Source organism: Piliocolobus tephrosceles, chromosome 1, assembly GCF_002776525.5.
Source record: "Piliocolobus tephrosceles isolate RC106 chromosome 1, ASM277652v3, whole genome shotgun sequence".
In the NCBI taxonomy this organism is placed as follows: Eukaryota; Metazoa; Chordata; class Mammalia; order Primates; family Cercopithecidae; genus Piliocolobus; species Piliocolobus tephrosceles.
In genome coordinates, this window is record NC_045434.1 from 41,636,054 (window position 1) to 41,655,872 (window position 19,819).

General features: G+C 40.9%; 1 protein-coding gene across 1 annotated transcript in view; it reads right to left on the reverse strand.

The window, feature by feature from the left end:
- Window positions 1–19,601, reverse strand: part of NIBAN1 (niban apoptosis regulator 1) — a 173,145-nt gene extending 153,544 nt beyond the window's left edge. The window contains exon 1 of the mRNA XM_023203447.2: window positions 19,258–19,601. Coding sequence (XP_023059215.2) covers window positions 19,258–19,312 — 55 coding nt within the window. The 5' untranslated portion in view covers window positions 19,313–19,601. The remainder of the gene's footprint in view (window positions 1–19,257) is intronic.
- Window positions 19,602–19,819: the final 218 nt, after the last annotated feature.

Sequence of the window (19,819 nt, forward strand, 5' to 3'; positions counted from 1 at the left end):
AAAAAAAAGAAATAGATGTGTTCCGTGACGTTTGAGGTTTTAAGGACTAAACCAGGGGTGTCCAGTCTTTGGACTTCCCCGGGCCACATTGGAAGAAGAAGAATTGTATTGGGCCATACATAAAATATGCTAACACTAAGGATAGCTAATGAGCTAAAAAAGAGAATCACACACAAAAAAATCTCATAATGTTTTAGGAAAGTTTACGAATTTGTGTTGGGCCACATTCAAAACCTTTCCGGGCCACATGCAGCCCACGGGCCATGGGTTGCACAAGCTTCAACTAAATGCTCCAAATTAAGGTTTATAAGTTCATTCTAAGGAAGTTTTTTTGAAAAGAGTTAATGAATCAATTAAACAACTTGTTTCACTAATGAGAAAACCGAAGCCTAAAGACAAGCCCAAAGTCACATGGTACGTACCAGAACCAGGATTCAAACAAGTTCTTCTGCACCAAGTTCATGTACTTGCCCCTCAAGTTTATGCTGTCTATTAAGTCTGAAGCATGCTGTAGTCTCAACTCCATAAATTATAGAAAATGTATAGAAATTCAGTTCTGGTTCCAACTGGCTCCAGGACTGGTTGACTAAGGATTTTGAAGAAAAGTATTTTATTTGATCTACGGTTTATTTAAAATCTTTGACTTTAGATTGCAGAAGGTATACTATTATAAATGATAAAACATCTACCAGTTGTTGAGAGTCCATGTCCCTATCACAGTGTTAAGTGCTTTACGAGGATTAGTGCAATGAGTCTTTACAACAGCCTTCTGAGGTACTATTATCCCCACTTTGTAGTGGAAGAAACCAAGGTTAGAGAAGGTTAGATAACTTGCAGAAGGTAGCACTGCTAGCAAGAGATGGGGCCATTATCTGTACTTGGGTACTCTACCTCCACAGCCAGTGCCCTACTGAATCAAGAAAGCTGCACACTTAACATTTTATGGTAAATGTTTTTTAAGGGTTTAGTTACCCTGTAAGTTCATTTTCTTTTGTCCACTCTTCTAAAAATGAGACATATTACAAATATCATTTTGAAAGCATCTTTTACATATCTTAGTGAAACTTACGCTCTTTTGCAAAATACATCATATGTGTATATTTCTCCTTAGAAGGAACAATGCAAAAATTTAAAATATTCCTGCAGAAACGCTGAGTTTGGTTATCAGCACACCTTAAGGCCTCAAATATTTCCATTAAAAACATACGGAGACATGAAGGTTTGTGCTCCCTTTCTCAGGCATCCACTGATGTCAATAGCAGTGATGATTTGAAATAAACAAAGCAGTTAGCTATAGTACACCTCAGGAGTTTCTTGTGAAAATGCCAAATAATGATACTGAAGGGAGGAAATGCTGAAACATGAAATGTGTCAGTAAGTGGGTTAGTCACTAAAGTTGTCATGGGTCAGGAGACATATCTTATGGCTTCTCAGAACTTAACATTCCAGAAACCACTGAAAATGGTGAGAAAGTTCAGAGAAAATGAGACAACCTTAGAGCCTAGCGGGGATGTTTCCCAAAGAACACTGAATAAGGTAATGATGTTATTTCAATTTCAACTACAAATTATATGATTCAAGGAGCACTTCAATACTTAAAATTCCCAAGAGGGAAAGATTATGTATTGGCACTACGTTGTTTAAGATAAGAAACTTTTTAAACATCTAAGCCCTTATCTGAAACATTATCTACATACACAATGGCTCAAATATGATTTTATGGAAATCGGTGAGTTAGAGAGGGGGAGTGAGTTGGGTGGGGAAAACCTCGGAATATTCTAGGACAAAAAGGTCAGAAAATATTCCAGACCTTGGGAATTTGGCTATAGGTCTAGAGTGGAAGCCAAGAACAGAAAATGAGACAAAAGAAAATGAAACTCATCCATTATTTCCCTTAAATGCTATCCAGGGTGCCACCTTCTGGCTAGGAAAAAGGGGTGGTCATGTGAAATACTAGGTTTTCACATCTTTCCATCCCTTTAAGACAAAATTCAGAAGAGATAAGAATATTTTAGCATTTCTTTGTGAGTTTAACCATTCAGCTAAGGGAAATGCAGAAGACCAGGGCAAAGGCAAATGACCTCAGGGCCTCTTTTATCTGGGTTAATGAGGGAGTCAAGCACCAGCCTGTCTGGCTGGCTGCTTGTGCCAGCAGTTCTTCAGGGGCAGGGGAAATTATCCTTAAGTTTTAAGTCAAGGGTTGAATAATACATCAGATTGGAAAAAAGACTTGTCATTTTCAGGGTGCTTATGTGTAACTCAGAATCAGAGTATATTCTGGTTTGAACTGGAAACTTAAATCTTGGAAATGTTTGGTTTGGTTGGATACCATGGACTATGAAAAGAGCTCTGCACCAGGAGTGTAGAGACCTGAATTCCAAGCCTATGTGTGCTTTACTAGCTAGGCAGATGGGAATAGCTCATTCAGCTTCTGAGATTACAGTAAAAGAGTTGGATTAGATGCTTATCTCTAAGTTTCCTTGCAGCTCTATGAATCTTCTATGAATCTTTATTCAAGAGCAGCTGTCTAAAAGAAATACCATGTGAACCATAGATGTAAGCTTCAAATGTTATTTTGTCTTCCAGTAACCACATTAAAATTTTTAAAAAACTGATTACATTAGTTTTAATTTTTGTTATTTAGCCCAATCATAGGGCCAAAATGGTATTACTTCAATGTGTAATTGCTATTAATAGTTTTGTATTAAATAATATTAATTAAATATTTTACGTTATTTTCTTTCTACTAAAACTTCAAAATTGGTGTGTATTTTAAACTTGCATCATATCTTAATTGGGACTAGCCACATTTCAAGTGCTCATTAGTTATACGTCCCTAATGGCTGCTCCACTGGACAAATAGGTTTAGAAGGTTTCGATCTTTTCTTTTCCTTTTTGTTTTGTTTTTGAGATGGAGCCTTGCTCTGTCACCAGGCTGGAGTGTGCAACCTCCGCCTCCCAGGATCAAGCCATTCCCCTGCCTCAGCCTCCTGAGTAGCTGGGACTACAAGTGCACACCACCACGCCTGGCTAATTTTTTGTATTTTAGTAGAGATGGGGTTTCACTCTGTTGGCCAGGATGGTCTCGATCTCCTGACCTGGTGATCTGCCTGCCTCAGCCTCCCAAAGTGCTGGGATTACAGGCATGAGCCACCGAGCCCAGCCTCAACTTTTCTTACATAAAGAATAAGAAGCATATACTCTACCTTCAAAATTAGAATCCACTTAAAGTAGAAAATGTGTTCATTGAAATGTTAGGTTCAACATGCTGAGGTGATATAAAGGAAAAAGTGACAATAAAAACAAGGGATAGGACTTTTGACAGGAATTGCCAGTTGAAAGATACAAAGGTAAGGTGTGTCATGTGGAGATGAGAAAGTTGGGCAGAAATAATGTAAGCCACCTCCAGGCCTGGAGCACAAAATCTACCCACACAATCCTCCACTGTCTATCTGCCCTTATCTGCAGATGTATGCACAGCGTCCGCTTAGAGTCTTTGTGGCCGTAAGGATCATGAAGCCACTAGCCACTAGGTCAGGGATTCTTTTTATGTTTTATTTTCTTTTTTTTTAAGAGACAGATTCTCACTCTTGCCCAGGCTGGAATGCAGTCATGCAATCACAGCTCACTGCAGCATCACTTGATCCTGGGTTCCAGCGATCTTCCTACCTCAGCCTCTTAAGTAGCTGGGACTACAAGCATGTGCCACTACATTTGGCTCATTTTTGTTTTTTGTAGAGATGAGGTCTCACTATGTTGCCCAGGCCAGCCTCAGACTACTGGTCTCAAGTGATCCTCTTGCCTTGGGCCTTCTAAGGTGCTGGGATATGCCCAGCCAAGTCAGGGATTATTAATCTGGGGCCTGTGGCCCATCATGGGCTCTGTGGATAGAATTCAGGCCATCCAAACATTGAATGGAGGAAAAGAACACCTGTGTTTCATTAACCTTCAACTCAAATTCAGCACTTCCTCCAATTCTGATTGTAGGCAACAAAACACAGTGGAATTCAGCAGTACTTGTGACTTTGTCACCAATAGAGCTCACAGATGTTTTCCTAGCACATTTAAGGTGCTGCATATCTTAGAATAGCACTTCTTCAAAACGACAGTAGTTATTAAACCCTCCATGAGAACTTGTCATTGAATGCATTAATAAAGAGCACATATATTATCATATCACAGATTTTAAAAATATTTTGACAACTACAGTTCAATAAAATTAGTTTCTTTTATCATCCTCTATATATTTTTTTTTCATTTAAAAATGTTACTCTAAAAAGGAGTCCATAGGCTTCAGCAAACCACCAAAGGTGTCCATGGTACCATGCACTAGATGAAAAGAGTCTAGGTCCACACACAAGCCCTTCATTAGCTCCTCACCAAATCACCTTGGATAGTGTGATGAGTGAGATACAAATCATCATAAGCCACTGAGCTTTGAGGGATATCTGTTTCAGCAGTTAGTCCATTCTAATTAATGTACAACTGAAACATGGCTTCAGGCCACTGCCCACTGGTTAACACTGCCACAAGCTTCCCTACATTGAAGAGAAGGACACCAGCAGTGATGTGCTGGTAAACTGGGTCTCAAAAAACAACAACACAAAAAGACTCCCACCATGGTTGACTTCAAGCTACCAACGTGATGTCACTGAGCTCTGAGTTAGGAAAAGATGCCTGGATTCAGCTGTTGCCAGTCAGTGTGAGCTGGCTCCTAGCACACCACTCGGGGTTGCTCTCCCTCACAACCATCCCGAGAAGGGAGTCTTCCTATTGCCCTTCCCTGGTTTGAGGGGAGGAGTATGTGTCCGACCTTGAGAATAATTGTTTAAAGTTGCCTATTTAAACCCTTGCATCTGACTCTTTCATAAGGAATAAATAAAGCAGAATATCTTACAGGCAGTAATTTGTAAATTCCACAAGCTGTTGAAAAGAACCTAATTAGCACTAATTACAATACCAGAGTGTCCCAACACATTATAATGCCATTGCTTCTGTAGAGGCATTGTGTTTAAACACTCTGAAACATTAATTAGTCCGCAGAACAAATGTGTGAGCTAGGTATTATTCAGCAGTATGTGGAAGCCAATTATTTACTCTGCAAAGGCCTGATGCCATTACTGATAGTAAAACAAATTGATTAACATAATGGTAGGACTTGGAAATGTGAGAATTATATCACATTTATTACATCATATTATTCATTTCTGACTCTCCTTTTCTCACTGGGCATTACTACTGTCCTCATTTTCATAGGAGAAACTGAAGGCAGCCAGTCGACAAGTCCAAAATCTCCAGAGAATCCAACTTCAGATTCAGCGAGTCCTCAGGAAATTGTCGTGCCTGTTTTACAAAGGTGAAAGCTCCATTTATTTTATTTTTTTATTGTATGCCTTACTTCCCAAATATAAATATTTTATTTGATAATGAAGAAGTTGCATGAAAGTATCATTTTATTTAAAGTTAGCTTAAAGTGGTTGCAATGGTTGTTTTGGCCTATTCATAAATTCCATATTATGTGTTGCTAACATTTAGATGAATTTTAATATCTGGATTAAGCTATTTATAATCTACCATCTCACCCATTGAAAATATCCACTTCAAAAAGTAGCCAAGGCCTGGCACAGTGGCTCACACCTGTAATCCCAGCACTTTGGGAGGCCAAGGCAGGTGGATCACTTGAGGTCAGGAGTTCAAGACCAGCCTGGCCAACATGGTGAAACCCTGTCTCTACTAAAAATACAAAACAAGAAAAAATAGCCAACTGTGGTGGTAGGAGCCTATAGTCCCAGCTACTCAGGAGGCTAAGGCAGGAGAATCGCTTGAACCTAGAAGGCAGAGGTTGCAGTGAGCCAAGATCACACCACTGCACTCCAGCTTGTGTGACAAAGGAGTCACACACACACACACACACACACACAAATAGCCAAATAATTTAGAATTAAGATATGGAATCAAAAGTTCACTAAATATTTCCATTTAGCTCATTTAAGGTAGCTAAAGCAGCTGAGTGTTCAAATCCTATCAAGCTGATACTCCTTTTCATTAAAGAAAAAGCTATGCATACTTGGAATTTCTAGAAGAAACACTTAGAATTTCCGGAAGAGCATTTGATATCCTGTTCCCTTTTGCCTGGCACATAGTAGGCACTCAATAAATGTTAGCTTTTACCACAATGATTATCATTTCTCAGACTAGGAGTTAGCATTTTTAGTTAGGAACTTAACATATCACTTGATATGCTCAGGTCTTAGTCATGCTCTACAATTCTTACTTACTTTAAATGTAAACCATATCTTTCAATTATTGTTACTAATTTAATTCTCCTCTCTAACAAAACCATTTTAAATATTTATACTCCAGATATTACACATTTGCCATTGTTGCTCATAAAATTTGACTTTATTTTAGCTCTAAGCCTGCATCTGCTTTGCTTAGGCAAATTTTCCTGTGTAACTTGTGCTGAATGAGTTACACAGGAAATAATCCTTTAAACAAACACATTCAATCCAAATTTGGAAAATCTCTGAATTCTTTTTAGCTAATCATGGAAATTGTCACTTGTTCTGTGTGCAAACCAGAACTAAGGGCACAAGGCCACCAATAATGATGTGCTTTTTAAAGGAACATCCACAATTTTCCTTCATTTCTGAATTGATCCTGCTCAGCTGCTCTGGCCCCAGACCAGCCCCATCTCAGCAGCTCCCCATGTACATTCAGTTCTCTGCAGGCTGCTTCGTTCCTCTCCCAGGTCCATGGAGAATGTTGGTAGCAGGTCAGTACAGCTACATTCCGCCTAGATGTTCCAGGAGGCTACAGAAACACAGTAGTCATATTGCTCTTTCCTGAAGACTGGAGACCAGAAAGATTTTTTTATATCTTCCATTTTTCTCATCATGTTCATGTTTGCCTCTGTGTTAGCACATGGAACATATACGGACTGCTTTACCATCTTTGTCTGCTAATTTCACCATGTCTATAATTCCTGAGTCTATTTCTATTGATTTATTTTCTTTATACTTGTGGATATTTTCCTGCTGCTTCTTCTGTCTACTACGGTAGTTTTTAACTGGATGCTGGATATTAGATATCGTGAATTTTACATTGTTGAATGGGTATTTTGTTGTATTCCTATAAAGAATCTGCACTTTATTCAAGCAGGCAGTTAAGTTACTTGGGATCAGCTTGATCTGTTTGAGGTTTGCTCTTAAATTTTTATTAGATCAGGTCCAGAGCAGCCTTCTAGGGCTAATTTTTGCTCACTACTGCTGAAGACTCTAACCCATACCTATATATTATAAGGCCTTTCTATTTTGGATGATGGGAGCATGAACTATTTCCATTTCAGAGTGAAGTCCAGGAATTCTTTGGCCTTATAAATCCAGAGACACATGATCTTCTGTTCTAGAAAATAAGCTTTTACTTGTTTAATAATTTTCTCCCCTTCATTTTCTTTGTTCTCTGTTTTCTGGGACTTCTGTTAGTCAGATATTGAAATTTTTGGATTGAACCTTTAATTTTTTTTTACATTGCCTCTTCTATTTTCCATCTTTTAATGTTTGTGCTCTACTGTTTAAGCAAAGCAGACAGATGCTTAAAGTTAAAATAAAGACAAGTTTTATCAGCAACTATGACAAATGTGTAATATCTGACATACACATACTTAAAATTATTTTTAAAGATAAAAATTAAGTTGATAACGATAATTGAAATATACTGTTTAAATAAGAATTTTAGATCTTGGAATTTAGATGCAAGATCTCCTCAACTTTATTTTCCAAAGCAACAATTGGATTTTCTAAAATGTTGATCATCAGATTTTTAATTTCCAAGAGCCCTTTCTTATTCTATTTTTGTTTCTTCATCATATCCTGAACCTATTTTACAAATGCAATACTTCTCTCTCTTACTTTCTTTTCTTTTTTTTTTTTTTTTTTTTTTTTGAGACAGAGTCTCGCTCTGTCACCCAGGCTGGAGTGTAGTGGCTGGATCCTGGCTCACTGCAAGCTCTGCCTCCCGGGTTCACTCCATTCTCCTGCCTCAGCCTCCCGAGTAGGTGGGACTACAGGCGCCCGCCACCTCGCCCAGCTAGTTTTTTGTATTTTTTAGTAGAGACAGGGTTTCACCATGTTAGCCAGGATGGTCTCGATCTCCTGACCTTGTGATCCGCCCGTCTCGGCCTCCCAAAGTGCTGGGATTACAGGCTTGAGCCACCGCGCCCGGCCACTTCTCTTACTTTCTAAGATATTCGCCACAGTTTAAAATGTTTTGTTCTCCTTTCATTCATGCATTAAGCAAATATTTATCAGTCAGGAACTGTGGACCAGACACTGATATATTTGCTGAGAGTGCTGTTAATTTCATAGCAATGAATCAAGAAAAAGACCCTGCTTTCATACACCTTACATTCTAGTGGTGACAGACAGGCAACAAAGAAAAAAAAAATTTTTTTTTTTTTTTTTGAGACGTAGTCTCACTCTATCTTGCCCAGGCTGGAGTGCAGTGGTACAGTCTCAGCTCACTGAAGCCTCAATCCCCGCGGGTTCAAGCAATTCTCCTGTCTCAGCCTCCCAAGTAGCTGGGACTATAGGCATGCGCCACCACACCTGGCTAATTTTGTATTTTTAATAGAGACAGGGTTTCACCATGTTGACCAGGCTGGTCTCGAACTCCTGACTTCAGGTGATCCACCTGCCTGGGACTCCCAAAGTGCTGGGATTACAGGCATGAGCCACTACGCCCGGCCAGGCAACAAAATATTAACAGGCATCCCGTCCCATCAAACCTCCCTCTTGCTCACCACACTCCCAACATAACACCCTTTCTTCAGTTTCTTCAAGTACTTCCCCCTCCTCCCCTTTCTATATGCTGTTCTTTCTAACTAGAATGTACTATCCCTTGTTCTTCACACAGATAGCAACGTATTATCCTTCTGAATACCACAGCCAAGTATATCTCATCTCCATGCCCAATTGCCACCATCAATTTTCTGTCTCAGTACTATTTTTAATCCCTTCATCACACTTATCAAAATCTGTAATGTTGTTTACCTACTTAACAGCCATCATGCTTCCTTCTTGCTAAACTGAACCTGATTCTGTTTGGGTATCCATGACCCTCCCTATAACCATGTGCTTCAGAGAAATGGCCCTAACCCCAGTTCAGGGGTGAATCTTGATTGGTCTAACCAAACCATGATAATTCCATACTCTTGCCAGTGATGGCTTAGGAAGGAATGTGTGACCCAATCAGTGGGATGTAAGGGAAAGTCTGCTAGTAAGGCATCTGGGAAAGGCTTCCTTGCTCTTATAAGGAGACTCAAAGAATAGACAGATCTCTTTTTAGCCTCTGGGACATTGCTGTGCCTAAGAATTTAATACTATTTGCTGCTGCAGCCACCTTTCAACCATAAGAGAGCTGGGCCACAGACAGTAGAAAGAAATAAGCTGGCTTTGGGTGATATCACTGAACCACTTAATTAATCCTATCTTCATACTTCTTTGTTATGTTCCCATGAGCTCTTCTTGAGGAATCTACTAGATAATGAACTCTAAACACCAGAGAGACATCAACATAAGGACTGATGTGTTAAATAACACTTAATTGTGAAACAAAGAGTGAATGAGAAAAGAGAATAGAATATAATGATTATATGTTTTAACATAGTAAAATCATAAAATAAAGTTGGGGAAGAATTGGATTAGCATATACAAAAATTTTGTCTCTGATTTTAAAAATAGTTTGTTCAACAGCTTTCCATAATCATAATTGATGATAGCAGTATTTGTATTATTATTCTGAGACCGTTGTATTTGGTATGATAAAGCAAATGAGAATTTGAGCATATTTAATTCTATCATTGCCTAGTGTCTTTGAGAACCATGATTCTCAGTGTGAAAAAGGATATGTATAAATATAATATTAAAAAGATACATTTTCCCTAGTTCTGTAAACTAAAAAATGTCCAGAAATAACGGCCAACTCAGTTGTAGCAATGAACATATAGGTAGACTCAAATTGTAATATTGAAATACTATTTCCCACTAAAAGAAATCAGAGGTTCTTATAGATTTTGCTTACTCCTGGTGTGGGACAGGAAAGAAACAGGATGAACCTAAAACATCTTGACATACCAAGTGGTAAGGAAGCTATCAAATACTACGGGGTAATTTCCAAAAGACTCAGGAGCCAACTTGAAGAGTTTTTCATTGGCCAGTGATGGGAAATTGGAGCTTCAATAAAATAAGAATTACAATAGGATTCGTGAGTTCATGATTTTTATAGGACAATTGATCATCTTTAAGGGATGACAAGAAACCAGTAGATTATACTGAACACTGGTAAATAAAAGGAAAAGATAACTTTTTTTCCTACTTTTGAACTATCATGCTAGGTATCCAAATGACAGATATGGGAAGTATTGCTCTATAAAATTATCCCAGCTAATAAATGAAAACAAAATGACATATTAGAATATCACCATTTTTCAACCCCCAATAAATTAATGGGTCTCAGCAATAAGCATCAACGGAACAGCAACTAACATCACAAAAACAGAGGCAGCCAGCTATTATGTACCTCCAGATGAAGAATACATACCACCACCTGTAGTCTTAACAAAAGGACTGATTCTTTTCTGTGGCAGCATAGTATTCCGAGGTGTATATGCACCACATTTTCTTTATTGATGGGCATTTGTGTTGATTCCATATCTTTGCTGTTGTGAATAGTACTGCAATGAACACATGCATGCAGTCCTGTGCAGGAACATGGTTGGAGCTGGAGGTCGTTATTCTTAGCAAAGTAACACAGGAACAGAAAACCAAGTACCATTTATTCTCACTGATGAGTGAGAGCTAAATGATAAGTACACATGGACACATAGAAGGAAACAATAGACACTGAGCCTATCAGAGGGTGAAGGGGGCGGGGGGAGGGAGAGGATCATGAAAAATAACTAATGAATACTAGGCTTAATACCTGGGTGATGAAATAATCTGTACAACAAGCCTCCATGGTCCTTCATTTACCTATGTAACAAACCTGCACACACTGCACCTCTTCCCCCGAACTTAAAATAAAAGTTTTAAAAAAAGGGATTGATTGCGAGACTGATCAAGTCTGACCATCTCCGTCAATTTGTAGAAAATACAGGAGAAATACGTGGAACTGCACCAGAGAAAACTCCGGACTGTGGACAACTCTACATATCAAACAGCTCAAGTCTTTCAACAGATCATCTGCAAGTAAAAGATGCAGGGGAAACATATAGATCAAAAGAGACATCTTTTTAAGTGAGTAAGACTACAATGTTTAAAAATACATAGTTGGGTGATGAAACCATAAGGAAATAGAGGGAGACATTATTATAAAAGCTAGGATTAGTGAGGCGGTACTCTGCCTACATAGGTGTTCATGCCTGTGTGTAGTCCTCTCTTGAATCTGGGCTGGCTCTGAGACCAGCTTTAACCAACAAAATGTGGCAGAGTAATGCAGCGCCATTCCAGGCCTAAGCCACAAGAAGTCCTAGAAGCTTCTACATGCTTTTACACTCTAGCAATGTAAGATCCGACCCACCATTTAAACAGTGCAGTATCCTATTGGAGAGGTCATGCAGAAAGGCCACCCGGAGTGCAAGAAAGCCTTGTCAGCTAAGTCCAGCCACCAGCTGATCCACCAGATGCATGCATCCACAGGAATGACCACCAGCAAAAATAAAAAGTAGAACCACCCAGCCTGGACCCAGTTCAGCAGAATTGTGAGCAAATAAACACCTGTTTTAAGAGCCAGGCTTTTTGGGTTAGTTATAAATAGCTAACTGAAAATTGTCATCATTTTTGGAGAAACAAAGAGGTCAACTGGGACGGGGCACACAGAAGGCTCCTTTGATGGCTAGTGAAGTTCTTTCTATGTCTTGACCTGGGTAGTGGCTACTAAGTATTTGCCTTATAATGATTCACTAAGCTATGCATTTGTTTTGTGTGGTTGTCTGGGCCTATGTTTTCTTTTAAAATAAAAATAGTTTTTAAAAAGGAAAAAGAAAAAAAATCCACATGGTTTGGCATAGAGACATTTACCCTTCTTCCAAAATTCCTTGAGACTATGGACCTTTTAAAAGTCACTTTGGGGCTCCTAGTAAAAACTATTAATTTATTTTAATCCCATAGACTCATTCCATACAATATCAAGCATAGAAAAGCAAACTTCCTTAGGTCCTAAAACCTGCAATTTGCACAAGTGAATTAATTGCTTTCATATCTCTAAAGCATTTATTCTCTTCTCTAAGTGAGAAAAAACATACAGTACCAAAGGCAGGGGGCACTTTTTAAAAGCTGGCATGCATTTTCACATTGGCAGCAACTTGCTAGTCTGTTTTTAAAATGAATTTTCCAGTTTCAAAGGAGAAAATCTGTACTGCATTTAGGGTTCTGTTAAATCTCTTTCTCTCTCTTTTCCTCCCTCTCTCTCTCTCTCCTTTTGTGTGTGTGTGTGTGTGTGTGTACATATGTGTGTTAGTTTTGAACTGTTGGTAAAGTGCCTTAAACAGACTATAGCAGATGAATTGTGCTTTTATTCTCCTGTTTTCCTTTCTATTATGCTTTTATCTTCACTTCTGACTTCATTTCCCATTTCACAGTGCAAATTGTTATATATACCTTATTTCTTAGAGTGGTAACCCAGCCATACTAACAAAAAAATTACAATTTCTGATTAAGAGATTAAAATTCACTACCATGATTCACACTGCACATTTTGTAAAACGTTCACAGTACATTTATTTTAATGAAATTAGAAACTACCTTTACAAATTGGGCTCCTGCTATTGCACTTTCCACCTATGAACCCAGTTCAGACCTTCCCAGAGATTATAACAGAGTAAAACTACAATCAGCTCAGTGGTTCACAGTAAAAGATAATAAAAATTACTATTGTCATCCTAGTAGTTACTATTACTAGAGCACCTTTGATGACGTGGCCCGCTTACAGCCGACGTCCAGAGCAAAAAGAAGTTTTTCATCAAGACAAGGGCTTGAAATTATCATCTAACTCTATGGGGTTCAAGGCTTGTATTAGAAGCCACAAGAGGGAAAGTCACTCTTTGTTCCACAAGTACAGGAGAAAATGTTAATCTGTCTCAGTCTACTGTCTTTCTGTCTTTGTGGTTGACTCTATGAAACTCACAACTCACAAAATCCTTTATGGTTTTGCAACATGAGATTTGGTTTCCTAAAGAGCTTCCCATTTCTAAAGTATTGGTTTCAATTCACAAAGACCAAAGGAAATAGAAAGTAATTATTGATACTAGCAATTCCTAATTTACAGTAGTTTTCCTTATTTGAAACTCCTGCTGGCTTCCTTGGTAGTCTGGCATGCCTGAAGGCAATTTTTTCACTTAAAATATAAAGTGATCAATATGCATTTGTGCATTATTCATAGTGGGCCCACTTTCTCCTGTTTCCTCCATCCCCACTACTCTGGAGGAGCTGCAATTTCTCACGTCTTACAAAAGCCTATTCATGTCTACAAATTAAGAGCTGAGACAAATACTATAATCTTTACCCACTTTCTACTTTCTTTGGGTTACTTTTTCTTAAAGGGGACCCAATAAGGCAGCATTTAGTGTACTGGTTAGGATGGTTTGGGCCACAAGTAAAAAGAAGATAATTGTATTAGTTAGAATAAGGTTTGTCTGTGCATAACAATAAAACCACAATAACACTGGCTTAAAGAGATGGAATTTTCTTTCTTTCTTGTTAAGGTCCAGAGGTAAACGATCCAGGGCTGGTATGGAGGTTCTTCTCTATGAAACCATGGGAACTTAGCCTCCTCTGTCCAGTTACTCTGTCCTACATGTGCTCCTTCTTGAAAGGACACCTCATGGTCCATGATGGCTGCCCCCGCCATGGTTACAATCCAGCCAGCAGTGTGGAGACTAGGATGAAGATGGTAATACCCTTTCCCTTTAATGTCACTTTCTAGAACAGCACTTCTGTCTACATCCCATTGGCCATCACTCAGCTACATAACCCATTTAGTTGCGAAGGAGTTTGGGAAATATCTTTATTATGGGAGTTCATGTGGACAGCTAAAATTTGGGGATTCTATCATTAAACATAACACGGGAGAATGCTATTGGGGATAACTAGCAATCTTCACTATTCCAATTGAAAGGGGATTTAGTGGCTGTCATAATATGAAGTATGCAGGGTTAGTATATGGTGGCTATCAGCAAAGTTTGTCAAGGCTCTAGCTTCTTTTCTCTAAGACACTTCAACTTTGCAGTGCTCCAAGTATTGGCTTTGTCTTTAAGCTAGCTCCCCTCCTGCTCATCCAGATAAAAACAGCAGTTGCAGGCATCACATTCAGATGCAACAAAGTCAAAAGAAGGAGAGGAAGTGCCCTTCACTTTGCCTCCTTTTTAAAAGGGAAGAAAACTCGCCTAGAAGCAGCTGGCAAACTTCCCCTCAAGCATCACTGACCAGTTGGCAACATAATCCCATGCCTACTATAATCACTGGCAAGGAGACCACACCACCATGACAGGTACAGCCACCTTTCAGGGGCCTTAAATGGGGCTAGCGTCTCTGAAACAGAGGGCAACATCGGGAGTTGCTCTTTTTTTTTTTTTTTTTTTAGAGAGACAAGGTCTTGTCATGTTGCCCAGGTTGGTCTCAAACTTCTGGGTTCGGGCCATCCTCCTGCCTCAGCCTCCCAAAGTGCTAGGATTTCAGGCATGAGCCACCAAACCTGGCCAGGAGTTTTAATACCTGAACAAAACTGGAGTTCTGTTAGAAAAAGGAATGGGGGCTGGGCACAGAGGCTCATAACTGTAATCTCAGCACTTTGGGAGGCCAAGGCAGGTGGCTTACTTGAGCTCAGGAGTTTGAGATTAGCCTGGGAAACATGGCAAAACCCCGTCTCTACAAAAAAACACAAAAAAACTACCTGGGCATGGTGGCACATGCCTGTACTCCCAGCTACTTAGGACAGTGAGGTGGGAGGATCGCTCGAGCCCACGGAGGTCGAGGTTGCAGTGAGCCATCATTGTCCCACTGCACTGTAGTCTGGGTGACAGAGTGAGACCCTGTCCCCAAAAAATAAAATTAAATTTAAAAATGGAGGAATGGGAAAAGGATGTTGGGTTGACATACAACAGTGTCTACCATAATGAATTTCCTAACTTTCTCATCACAGTATATTGCCATTACTAGCCAACTGGGACTCTAAGATTACACTACCAAAAATATTCAGGTTAGGTCAGACCAGTTCTTATGCCCATCTCCCAGCAACAAATTATAACCAAAGAAGCAAATGTGTAGACTAGTACGACACATCTACACTAAGTAGACGGCAGATATGTACAACTCTCCCCATCCTCCACCTTGCCCATGGAGACTTCATTCTAGACACATCACTTTAAACTTTATATCTAGCCACCTAAGTTAACCCTTGTATAAATAAGAGAGAACTCCTCTGAGTAAAATATGTGCTATTTTAAAGCTGAAACTCATTTCTTACTTTATAAGCATCAGATCATTGAGGAGCATTCGGAGGAAGCCACTGGGCCCTTTATATATTGTGTAACTGACTATGCAATAATAAATCCAGCGGGGGAGAAACCGTTTTTCTAACTGGTATTTGCTGCTGGCAGGCCTGCAAGTGCCCACCAGGATCTCTGTATCCCATAGCTCTCCGCTGAAGCACTGACTGTCCAGTACTTTTCTCACCCTCCACAGGACTTCTTATATGGGAGAGCTTTCAGGTCTGTTTTCTTTTTGATTCATTCAAAATTCAAAGGTAATTTTTAGAAGGAAATAAAATTATTGCTTAAACAGGAAAACACGTTGTGGGGTTTTGGGTTTTTTTTTTTTTGGTTTTGGTTTGGTTTGGGTAAATTTTTTAAACTATAGTTTAATTTCGGGCATACCAAAAGCTTTAAAGAAAAAGAGGCCAGGCACGGTGACTTACGCCTGTAATCCCAGCACTTTGGGAGGCCAAGGTGGGAAGACTGTTTGAGTCCAGGAGTTTGAGACCAGCCTGGACAACATGGCAAAAACCCCATCTCTACAAAAAATACAACAATTAGCTGCACATGGTGGCACACACTTGTAGTTCCAGCTACTCAGGAGGCTGAGATGGGAGGATCACCTGAGCCAGGGGAGGTCAAGACTCATAGTGATTGCACCACTGCACTTCAGCCTGGGTAACAGAGTGAGACCCTGTCTCACAAAACTAAAAAAAGAAAAGAAAAGAAAACATGGTGTAAAGAGAGAAGAGCACCCAAATTGACCACTGATGCCTGGAATCTATGAGCTTTCTTCCTCATTTTTAAAAAAAAGATAGGCTGGGCACGGTGGTTCACGCCTATAATCCCAGCACTCTGGGAGGCCGAGGTGGGCGGATCATGAGGTCAGGAGATCGAGACCATCCTGACCCACATGGTGAAACCCCATCTCTATTAAAAACACAAAAATTAACTGGGCATGGTGGCGCGTTCCTGTAATCCCTCCCCAGCTCGGGAGGCTGAAGCAGGAGAATCATTTGAAACAGGGAGTCAGAGGCTGCAGTGATCCGAGATCGCGCCACTGCACTCCAGCCTGGCAACAGAGCAAGCCTCCGTCTCAAAAAAAAGAGATCATTTTAGGTCAGTGCTAAAAGTATCACGTAAGATGAACATATGACACGGCTCATGTGATCACAAGTTGGTCTCGATATTATTTATTAATAGAAACATCTTATCAAGGGACATTACTGAAATGCCTCTAGAAACAATCCTAAAAATTTATTCTGTTGTAAGAAACATGAGCATTGTCGTAATTTCCAAAACTCACATCTTTAGAAATGAAGTCACTCCTTAGCATAGCTGATACATCTTTACCTGGAGATTAACTAAATCCTAAGAAACAATGTATTTTCAAAACATCCATATGACACGGGTGTTTTGAGGCACACAAGGAATGGCAGCTATTAAATGATTTGTCTTAAAGTAAGGCTGATTCAGCGTCAGCAGCATAAAGCTGCTTATAATGCATACTTATAATGCATACAAAACAAAGTTAACAAAAGTCACTCAAAATATATTGACTAGCTACTCTCCTTGTTAGCAAAGTTTATCAAGCTTAAAAGAAAGTTATTGTCTCAGCGTCAGGAGCTTTCAAATCTGTATTTCCCTGATGGCTACTTTATGAGAAACAGGTCATAAAAGTATATTTAAACTTTACTGTCATACTTTCAATCATTTTGCTTACAATTGAATCAAAGCTTGAGAATATCTATAGGCTAAAAAATGGGCAAAGAGGTAAAGATAAGGCTATGATTTTACTCAGGAACCTGGGCTTCAAAACCATCAGGAAATCACAGCCCCATGACCCTCATTTGCTCACGCACTAACAATGTACACCACCATGCATTTTTCCAAGGTTCTTTTCTCTTTTGGCAAGACTAGCATTCTCACATGAAGTGATGAGTCTTTTTCTCTGGAAGTATTCTAACTTTAACTCTTCTCTTCCCTCTCCCACTACACATACCTTGCAAGTGTCCTCCTGAATATAGAATGAAGAGAGAAAGCTGAACAAGACTGGGGGACGTAATGACTGTCACACCATATGCTATAGGTTTACTCATTCAAACACATGCATTACAAGTTCTTCACTTGCCCTAACTCCCTCATACTTTTGTATGTGTAATAATTTAACAGCTTTCAGAATAAAGAAGGTAATAAATTTTCTTATTATCTGAGTACAATGTTTGCCTCAATAGCAACAAATGGCATGGCCAGGAAGTCTTTAAGCAAGTTAATCCTTCACATTTCTTGACTTCAAATGATTAGTGTACACATGGCCATGCTTCCAGGTTAGGTGCTCCTAAGCTTTCCAGTGAAATAAAGTCTTATATAAATGCCTTAAACACAACTTTGCTAACATCCAAATGCAAGCCCTGTCTCACTAAGTTCTGCTAGATTGCCCTTTCAGTCCCTGTGCACTGGTAACACAAGCATGTAACCACACTTTTAAGACTAAGGCAGGCTTCATATATTTCTTTTAAGCTTAGTTCAGCTCTTTTACTAATATAAATAAATCATCCATCTTTTCCCCTTTTAACAAACAAAAGCAAAGAGATACTTGACAAAGTGTTATCCCCATTGTTGATCTTTTACCTCCAAAAGCACCAGAGCAGGAATCTGTAAAATCAACTCCGTTGCTCTTCAAGTGCCCTGATTTGATATCCTTTTTAAATGGTCTTAAATGTTGTGGTGACTGAAAACAAATATGGAATAAGAACACCAAATAAATGATTTCCTCTTAGGAAAGGATTCAAGGGCCAAACAGACCTAGAGTTTAATACCTAGTCTGGAAGATATTTCTGAAGCCGAGGGTGGGGGATCGGGCGGTGGGGCAGGGGAAGGACAGTAAATTGTTAAGATAACCAAATGTTAGGTAGCGGTTGAAGGCAAGGTTGGGTAGGGGGTGAGAAGAGGGGAGGCCAAATATACCCAGGAAATAAAGGAGATAACAGTCAGGACTTCCTGCAGTTTCAGTTCGGTTTGGGTTTTGTTTTGTTTTGTTTTGCTTCTGCCTCAAGCTCTCTATTGAGTCCACACATCTCTAAGGGTCTCCCTAAATGAGTTTCTCCCCATCTATAACTTTCGCGACAGTTACAAAGCACGCCAGTGTTCCTCTTTTGCTTCCCCCCTCTCCGGGGCGGGAAGGGAACGGCATGATATTGTCCTTTCTGCCGCTGATGAAATCATCCTGCAAGTGCTACGATGAAGTGCGAGCGAAGCTGTGGCAGACGCCGCGCTTTCCAAAGCCAGACCAACATTACTAAGAGGGAAATTCTGCTTTAGCGGCCGGGAATCCCCGGGGGTATCTCTAGAAACGCGGGATATCCCCGTTGCTCTCTTGACGGCCAGTTCAGAAACCGCTCAGAACTCAGTCCAGTGCAGGTACCGGAGGGCGAAGTGCCCGGGCGGGGGCGGCACTGACCCCGAGGCGGCAGAAGCGGCGGAGGCGCCGGCGTCCCCACCCGCATCCTGCACCTGCCTATCTCCCAAGCCCTCCGGGTCTCACGTCCACACCTGCGCCGGAGCGCGCCGGCTGGGGCAGGAAACCCGGCTCGCGCGGGCGGGCTGCGGTCGGGGATCCCCGCGCGCTGCAGGGAGAGGGCCCCGGGCGCGCCCCGTGGGGCCCCGACAGCGGCAGCCAGCCTGGTGCAGGGGTCAGGGGGCTCCCCAGGCCCCCGGGCGGGCGGGCGTACCTCGGATGTAAGCGCACTTGCCCTCGTCCAGCTGGCTGGAGGCTGAGCCGCCCATGGCCGCGAGCCGCCGCTGCTGAGCTCGGCAACTGCCCGGCCCGCGCCCAGGGGACTGGCCGCTCTTATCCGCGCCTGCTGCTTGCTCCTGGAGTTGAGCCGATGGCGAACCCGGCTTTGAAATTAAGAGCAAACTTCCTTCGAGAGGCGAGAGGCAAGAGGCGTCGCCTTCTGGGGCGCCTCCTCCAGGTCCGCGCCTTCTGAGGATCCGTGGGCCGGCCTGGGGGCTGTCTTCCCGCCCTCGCCTAGCTGGTGAGCTCCGACGGGCTGCCCAACCGAGGAGGACGGCCAGCTCCTCCTCCTCGCCCACGGTCGCTTCTTGTTTTCATCCTTTTGGGGCATCCAAGAAACACCTTGGAGGAAGTGGGCCATTTCTCAAGTGACTGTAAATCTCTGTGAGCTGAAACTTTCCCAGCTCACATCCTTCAAGGTGGAGCTCAAGATCTCGTTGCTTTGTAAGTGTGCCTGTCCAAGAAGAAACAGTTCTTCCCAAGCATTACCTGGAAGC